Source organism: Cebus imitator, unplaced genomic scaffold (genome assembly GCF_001604975.1).
Source record: "Cebus imitator isolate Cc_AM_T3 unplaced genomic scaffold, Cebus_imitator-1.0 Scaffold40, whole genome shotgun sequence".
NCBI lineage: Eukaryota > Metazoa > Chordata > Mammalia > Primates > Cebidae > Cebus > Cebus imitator.
In genome coordinates, this window is record NW_016107355.1 from 8,257,050 (window position 1) to 8,266,687 (window position 9,638).

The 9,638-nt window shown below is 32.7% G+C and overlaps 1 protein-coding gene across 2 annotated transcripts in view; it reads right to left on the reverse strand.

Annotated features, from left to right (window-relative positions):
* Positions 1-2,026: 2,026 nt before the first annotated feature.
* Positions 2,027-9,638, reverse strand: part of GLRB (glycine receptor beta) — an 87,659-nt gene continuing 80,047 nt past the window's right edge. The window contains exon 10 of one of the 2 annotated variants that reach the window (XM_017526029.2): positions 2,027-3,307. In XM_017526029.2, the coding sequence (XP_017381518.1) occupies positions 3,011-3,307 (297 nt within the window). In that variant the 3' untranslated portion in view covers positions 2,027-3,010. The remainder of the gene's footprint in view (positions 3,308-9,638) is intronic. The other variant, XM_037737609.1, reaches the window with a different exon arrangement.

Below are 9,638 nucleotides of genomic sequence, written 5' to 3' on the forward strand. Positions count from 1 at the left end.
AAAAAAAAAAAAAGTAATGAGTAATGTCTGTATCCACAACATAAAATAGACTGACTACTGTAAGAATTTGGCATATCATGGTGAAAATCTACATTAGCAGTTTTTTGGAGAGAAAATGATGGAACCTATCAGAATTTAATATATACTTATCTTTCAATCTAGCAACGCCACTTTTGGCATCTGCCTCGTGGGAATATATACATTTGTGCACAATGATATTTATTGCAACACTATTTTGTATTTGGAGGAAAAACAAACTAAGTTTTTACTTAAAAAATAAATTAAGACACATTCATTATATAGAATAATAGCAGAAGCTCAATTTATGAGTATCTAATATGTCCTCACCTGGAAAAAACTCTAGGGCATGTTAAATTTAAAAAATTGCAAACCCCTACATAAGACAAAATCCCATTTAAGTAATATCTTATTATGCTACATTATCTTTTATATTTAAAAAATAGATAGATGTTGAAAATGCCTAGAATGAGTTCTGGATAGATACAAAACAATGATGACCTCTGGGGAAGAGACAGAATAGTTTAAAGGAAAACAGCAACTTTAAGTACTGACTCTAAATACATGTTTGTTTTATAATACATCAACACATTCAGGTATTGCCTGTGTAACTAAAAAATAAAAATTACAAAGTTAGTTCAAAAATAAGTGAGATTGTAGACTGCTTTAAGAGTCTGATTAAATAGAATGAGAAACCGAATTAGGATGGTGTCAGCCAGAATGGAGAGGGGGGGACAGATATAAAGAGGGAGAATTTACAGGACTTGGTACTTGAAGGGATAGGCTATGTGAGAAAGGAAGACGAATGTAACATGAGTGGCTGGAATAGCAACGGTTTTAACAGAAATCAAAAATCTGACTTGTGAGAACCTACTGACTTGTGGGAAGATGATAATTTTTACTTTAAAGACACTGAATTTGAGGTATCCATAGATGCTCCAGGTGGACATTCTGCAAATTTCCTAGGAATATGTAACCTTGAAAGTACACAGATCAGAACTACTCTGGAGTTCCATGACTAAATCTTTGAGAAGAATTACAAACCAACTGTCAGTGGACACTCATTGTACTTCTTTGTTATCATCTTTTTCTACTGTTCCATTTGTAGTTATACATACACACTTAATCCTGGGATAGCTATTTATATATACTTGTGTATTAAAATTGATCCTAAGAAGCTACAATATATTACAGAAAAGTAATTCATTTATACTATTTTCCACAAATAAATTTCTGTATAATGAGATCTGTCTTCAATATGGTACATCTTCCACTTAAAACTTCATATCTAGATCAAATTCCCTAATATGAATGAAACTTGCCAAAATAAAGAAAACAGATTATAAGCAAATGAAATTATTACAAGTAAATATTTTAAGTGATTTAAATCCTATTCATTTTTTTTTCTTACCATAGTCCCATTAAAATGCTCTAGCCCTGGGTCTTAGAAGATATTAAGTCCATCAACAGGGTTACTCACAGCACTGTAAAATTATTCAGATGTCTCCTTTACAACTAGAGGGTGCTGAAGGGCTACAAAGGATTCAATTGTATCCCATTAAAAATAATGTAATCAGTGAGAATCTTAAAAATTCAAGGATTCAATAAATTGAATAGTACTGAATTACATATGGGAATTTGCATAAATAATACTTTATTATTGAATCTGCCATACAAACTCTTAGCTGCAGCAAAACTCTCCAAATAATGTAAATATACTTCTTTAGTCTTATGTTTATCTATGTGAATTACTGACAGTTCTATTCCATATATAGCCGAATGACAAAGGTGCACTAGATATATTAAGAAACGGTGGTCTCATAAAATGAGACTTAGTGATTACTTTTGGGTTGGAACAAGTTCAAAGTAAGTAAATCTCAGTTGTCTAGACTTTTAACAAAAAATAAAATACAAGTAGAAGTGAAGTCTAATACAAACAAAGATATTATTTACTTAATCTCTAAATATTTTGTAACAAATTCCAAAATATTCAAAGAAAAAAATAAATTCAGAAAACATTTTTAATTTTACTTAAAATGTGCAAGCATTTTAATAAAATAAAAAGTTAAAATATTTTAATAATTATGGATTTATTTTTCAACTTTTTACTTCTTCTTGGTTTCTTTAAAATGATGTAAAGCCATGTATCTATTACTGCATTCCAATTTAAAATACGTGTCACTCTTTTTAAGGCACAATGTTTTGTGTAATATGCACCAACAAATGAAATCCATGAAAATATGTTTAGGTGTTAAGGTGGATTAAATAGAGTTTTGTTTATCTTAAATATTTAATGAATAAGCTATCTTTAATTTTTTATTTGGTCAGAATTCAGTATATATTTACATAAATATAGGTTTACCTTTGTTTTAAAATGCTTACTATGTATTACTATCTGATATTTTGACAACACAAACACACTTTAAAATGAGCTGGTTTTACAAATTAATATTTTCTGAACTTTATTTCTCCACAGAGCCCGCATAATTATAACTGATATATTTCTACTTACAAAGTTTAAACAATATGTAATACAACTTTTTAAATTCTGTGATAATACCATTTAAAATTATACAAGAATAAGATGGCTTTCTTTGAAATTTACGAGGAAGGAAATTTGAAATATTACAGACATTAGAATGGTGATCATAGCAGGATTCAGCGTGCATATCATTTTATTATCAGAATTATTCATAGTATTTGCAGTTTATGCTAACTGAAGAGAACTGTTGGAATTATATTATGTAGTATGCTTATCCTTCTTTTATTTTTAAAGCAATATGTTCACTATACATATATACATAATTAGAGCACAGACATTACATGATCATGCTGCCGTTCAAAATTAAGGTGCCACAATTTTATTACAATCAAATGGCATCCAAAATGCAATGTTGCTATGAAAATTCAAAAGTTCTCACAGGTTGGCATTTATTAATGGAGTAGGTCACAATGGAATGGAATTTTATTTCGTACAAATGGAAAAGAGTTATCATAAATATATAGACCAATATATAACATTGAAGAACAAGAAGCAGAAAGGAAACAATGCTCTTGCGTAAAGATCAATTCGCTTTGCTGCTGTTGGAATAACAGGTTTCGCAGGGGGAGGCTTCTTGTTGTTCTTAGCCTGAGATTTCCCAAGTCCATTGTTAACTTCAATGGGTTTTCCATAGCAGTCATAATTGGATAATTCAAAATCTCTTGGTAAGCTTCCGACAATGCTGAAGTCATTAGATCTCAGATCAGACTTAGAAGTACAAACTTTTTTGCATCTGGTCTCACCAACCTAGGAATAAATATTAAAGACGTGTATTTACAAATGTTTGATTTATGAAACACATCTCTTCAAAGGATGCTAGTTTCCAGAAGAGGTATTTGCTTATGTCACAAAGAACTGACAGAGAGAATGGTCATCTGATTAAACCATCAGATTGCCTGAGCACTTAGGGCTCTAAAATGTTGCCTAAATAATAAGGCTAATGTCATGCAATGGACTTTTGATTGTTTATTTTAAGCTAAGGAATCAAAGCTCAGATTGATTTTAGGTGCTACCAGGCTTAAGAAAATTCTCAGTTGTAAGACTAATAAATAAAAATCAATCCTTGCTCCAATATTTAATCATGACAGAGACAATATTCTACAATGTATGGGTTACAAAAATGTTCTGGGATTTCTAATCTTTGACTTCCCTGTAGATCCTCTTTCCAAATAGAATCCCTCCAGTGAGTCAGACAAACAAGAACTAAAAGATGGTCACAATTATCATGAACCAATATTTACTAGGGATAGGCATTCGCAACCTGTTGGCTGAACTTAACCAAACACGCTCAGAGAATACAAAGAAATTTTGTACGTTTCAGATAGACCATATGCTACAGAGATTATTATTCAGTTACTAATTTCTGAATAATTAAATTGAAATTAATTTCCTATAATATACAAAATAATTAGTGCAAGCTTTAAAATCAAGGACTGTATGGGTATCACAGTTTCTCCATTTACAATTCCTCATTCCAAAGGCTTTAGGTATACTCACTATACTTTTGAAGCTACTTATCAAAACAAAGGAGTACTCTAGATTCTGCCTACAGACTTAATGGCTTAAAACCAAGTATATTTAGAATATACTATAGAAATGCATTTGCTACAAATCATATTTTTACATAATTTCAGGTGTGGTTTTAATATGTGTAAATAACTAAATGAATGGCCACATTTATATATTATAACCTAGGCCACAAATAAATTTTTCAAATTTTCTAATGTATTTGATTTATATAACCATATGAATTCTTCCAGCAATTTAAAGTATCTTAGGATTTGAACCATACAATTCATTCAAACTATAGATATAGAATATTATGTTTATTCACAGAGATTACTTAAATATAGTAAACACGTCAGTAAGAGAATAATTTTTTTTCAGTGTTGAAGCCATAACATTACAAAGCATTCCAAAAAAAGCTGTAAATTGATTATATTAAATTTCTAGCCATTTAATGCTTTAACATGACTCTCGGAGATATATTTGAAGATTCTTGTATTCAAGAACAAGTAAAGGTCCACATGTGGAGTGGACGGAGCCTCTACTACAGGAGTAATTTTTAATGATATGACACAACTGAATAAAGAACAAGGTTAGGTTCCCTAATGAGAAGTACTCAGAGCTTCCTAAATAGGTCATGATTCATTAAGTAGTTGGCTGATCTCCTTGCCCCATTCATCACAGATTTTACACAAAGAAAATTTTCTTTCTCAGTCAATATTCCCTATACCTTATTATCGTATCCAATATATACATGAAAGTACAAAAGAGTTTACACTATAAATACTTTTAAACAGTTATAATATCACATGAAAAGAGATGAAATAAACTGCTTATAAATCAGACACTAACCCTACTTAACACACATTCTTAAAAGCGAATTTGGCTATATTAACCAACAATTAATAATTTCTCAATTGTTTCTTATTATGAATATGTGTTGCATTTACTTTCATCATATAAACTTCTGTCACTTCTGAAAATTACTGGTAACAAAAATGAGGTAGTGTGATAATGAAACTGTCAAGAATAAAAAATGATGCTATTAAAAATTTCCTAATGTTTCCAGCTTTAGCCTCTAAGATTTTCTTTGTGGTTCTTTTAAGTTTCATTCCACACAAATTTAAAAGCAAATAACTTTATGTAATATTTCTTGACCAGGGCACTTAGGCATGATTTCATGTAATAATGGTATCCTCTACAGATGATAATAAAATATGTTCAGAGGGAATAATTTGTATATGTTTTACTAAATTGAAATCCATTAAAATATAGTATTACCATTGAAAAATCTCCTTTATGTATTAAGAGCAGCTTTTATTTTTTAATTTATATATAATTGTAGGCATAGGTACTATTTTCTTTGTCTTTTATTCATAAAACCTTTGTGTATGGCACATACTATGTGTTAGGAATAGGGTGACATTGACAAGAGTGGGTTCTTAACAGTTTTGTTGGATAAAAATAGGAATACATGAATGAACGAACAAAAGTAACCAAGCTATTGGAATGACTGAAAAAGCACCACCTTTACAGGGAAAACAAACCCTCCAGACAATTATATACATATGGTGATATATTTTTTTATTCGGGCCACAAATTATAAAAACCTCATAGTAAACACTAGAAATTATCATTTATCTTTTTCTACTTTTTAAATCATTCCTTTCCATATGAAACACAATATTATTTTATACATCAGCTTCAAACATTTCCTACAATCCAAATTGTATTATGCTTCCACTAATTATTATTGCTATTTACTTGAATAACAATATTGAAATTATTTGGGAAAAGTTTGCATTTAGAAAAGCAAAATACATTAGAACAAATGCATTTTGAAACCAAAACTTTAATTACATTTTCATTGCAAAACCATTGAATTGAAAAGACAAAACTTAAAATTTCTACTTGTATGTTTTCTTTCATATGTCAATATGTAACAATCTTATGAACTTACCAAGTTACACATTTGATGTAAGTTATTTTTAGGCTCATTATCGTTTTGAAGCCTGTCTCAGAAAACAAATAGTCTAAGGGTACAAAGTTTACTCTGGAAAGTGCATTTTGTCCAATAAAGAATAAGAGTAATTTACATTTATTTCTAAAAATTAAAATTTCGGGTCAATTCTTAACTCTCTATGAATCTCTCATTGTCTTTTGAAGCAAAATGTCATAGCAGTTTCAGAATTCAATCAAATGTGTTTCTACGAGCAGCTAAAAACAGAGAATTAAAATATAAAAGTTCTTACATATGTTTAACTTTTATTTATTGGGTAATTATTTTAATGCTTGAAAGATAAACTTAAAATAACAAAATTGGGTTTGCTATTTCATGGATACTCTTATCCTTGGAATTCATGTTCATATAATTCGAATTTATTCTACAATGCTTTAGAAGGCCGGTTCCAGTTAGCCTCCTTCCATCAGTACCCCACTTGGTGGAATATACTAGATATCAGGATCATTGCACATTAATATTCTGTTACTATATAATTTCTGTGGTTACTGAGGACCTATAATATACCAGCCAATGGAGCAGATCAGAGGGATTACTAGGAATCAAGCACCTTTTATATAGAATATCCTTGCTTTCTGTATCCAAATCTCCTAACCAGAGGTCAAGTTAGAGGGGATTGGTGGGCTGGAAATGTGAGGAAGTGGTAAAAGATAGAGAGTAGATAGCTAGTGTCAAACAATCAGGTAAAAAACACTTCCACAGAACGTAAGGCTCTCAGGTATTCTTCCTTTCATTTCTGGCATGAAGAAATAAGTGTATGCTTTAGAAGGGGAAGCACAATTTCTCACAAACAGTATGCTTCCAATACCAGTTCTTTGTCATGCCAAAGCATGCCTTAAGCAATCCCTTAGTTATTATAGATATTATGTGGCTTCTTAGACTTGGGTGGCAACAGAGACACAAACAAAATATTGGGAAAGGGAATCATAATTACTCCAAACGTGTTTTCCTGGTGCAGGATTGCAGTAAGTCTGAAATGACCCAGTAGACAGAGTAGTAACACATTAATGAAAGTGATAAAAGCAGACCATTGATACGTCTATTTAATTATTAGAATGTGATAGGCAGGCTGCAGGATGCTGCCTGATGAGGATGCTGAGGGTCTTGAAAAGCACAAAGGATTTTTACATCTTTGCATCCAGGAAGATAGAGCAGACATACCTTTTCTATTTCTCCTGCTAAGTTCAGTAAAAAATCCTGGACATTATATTAGAACACACACACACACACACACACACACACACACACACACACACACAGACTATGAAAGGTAGAGAAGAGGAAGCAGATCAGCCCAGGAACTCAGGACCCAAAGAACCACACAATGGTGAGTTCCTGCATTCCCTTTTTGTGTCATATAATCCCAGATTTGGGGCTAAAGAAGCCAGCAAGTAAAAATGCCAATGGGTGCAGACAAAAAATAAATAAATAAATAAAAATAACCAACATCCTGCTCTGTTTAGCCAGAGAACAAAGAACTGGACAGCCCAGCTATACAGAACACTTTTAGACATTAACCTCTCTATTCTTGCCAAATACTACAGAAAATATGTGCTCCCACCCCATCACAACACACATGCCAGCAACGTCCAAGAGGTGAGGGGGCCAAGCCTTGGACTTTGAAGAGGCTGTAGTGAGACAGCCCAATCCCCACTGAAGCAGTGTCAAGTGGTGATCCAGGACTTCCATCGTCATAGACCAGTAACAAGGCCCTGATCCCTGCCGCAGTGTCTGTGGAAACTATGTAGGGAGTATGGACTTACACTTACACCCAGCAGTAACAAGATGCTCCTCCTCCTCCTCACTGAGGTGATGTCATAAGAGGCCATGGAGGGTCAGGGCTTTCACCAACACCAATTGGTCATGAAGGCAACCCTTGCTGCTGTGTTGGTAGAGACAACATGGGGACTGGTGACTCCCAATCTCACCCAGCAGTAACAAGGAGCTCTATCCTGACCAAGTGGGAAACCTGGACTTGTGCCTTATTGGAAGTAATGAGGCAGCACCCATCCTTCCCCTGACAGAACAGAGTCAGAGAAAGTCAGCTAAAACAGAAGGCTTAAGCAAGATTCAGAGTCTCATATCATCAAAATGTCCAACTTTCAATACAAAATCACTCCTCATACAAAAATCTGGGAAAGATCTCAAACTATACAACCAAAAAGACAAGAAAGACAATCAGATGTCAATGACAGGGATTGGCATCTACTGATTGTTCTTTTTGAAATCTGAGAAAGATATTAAAACATTCATGATAAAAATTATTCAGTGACAAATTATAAACATGATTGAAAAAATGAAAAAACTACACACATACCAAATGGAAACTGTAAAGCTCATAGATCAGATCAACAGGAAAATGTGTAGGGGAGAGGGAAAAAATCTGTGTACTGGGAGATTACAGAAGACATTGTTCAAGAAGTCCTAGCCAGAGCCATCAGGTAAGAGAAAGAAATATAGGGTGTCCAAATTAGAAAAGAAGAAGTCAGACTATTGCTGTTCAACAATGATGTGACTGTGTACCTAGAAAACCCTACAGACTCCTCCAAAAGACTCCTAGATTTGGTAAACGAATTCAGTAAAGTCTCTGCTTACAAAATCAATGTACACAAATTAGCAGTACTGTACTGTTATGCACCAACAATAACCAAGCTGAGAATCAAATTAAGAACTCAATCCCTTTTACAAAGCAGCAAAACATTAAAATAACCTTACACAAACAAATGGAAACACATCCCATATTCATGGACTGGAACAATCAATATCGTGAAAATGACCATACTGCCCAAAGCAATCTGTAGATTCAATGTAATTCTTATCAAAATACCAATATCATTTTTCACAGAATTAGAGAAAACAATCCTAAAACTCACATGGAACTGAAAAAGAGTCTAAGTAGCCAAAGCAATCACAAGCAAAAATAATAAATAGCCAAGTTTCACATTTTATAGCAGGGACTTGAGCATTTGCAGACCTTGGTATCTGAGAAGAGTCCTAAAACCAGTCCCCTGCAGATACCTAGAGACAACTGTATCATAAACCTAGCATTTGTGTTATTGGAGCCTTGAAAAGAGAAGAGAGAAGGCAAGTGAGAAAAAGTACACAAAGGAATACTAGCTGAAAGCTTTCCAAATTTGGCAAGAAACATACATCTACATTTTCAACAAGCTGAAAAAAAATCCCAAACAAGATAAACTCAAAGAAATTCACACAGAGACACGTCATAATCAAACTTCTGATCACTACAGGCCAAAATACCAAACAAAAAATCTTTCTGAAAGCATCCAGAGATAAGTGACACTTTATCTACAGGGGAAAACAATTAGAATAACTAGTTTTCATCAGAAGCCATGGAGGCCAGAAGGAAGTGAACACGATACTCTTTAGGTGCTAAAAGAAATGCATATAGAATTGTCACCCCACAATCATACATCTAGAGAAAATATCCTTCAACAATGAAGGAGAAATCAAAACATTCTCAGACAAAGGGAAAGTAAAAAAATTAAACAAAGAGATACACTTAAAAACAACACAGAAAGCTCAAAATTAAAT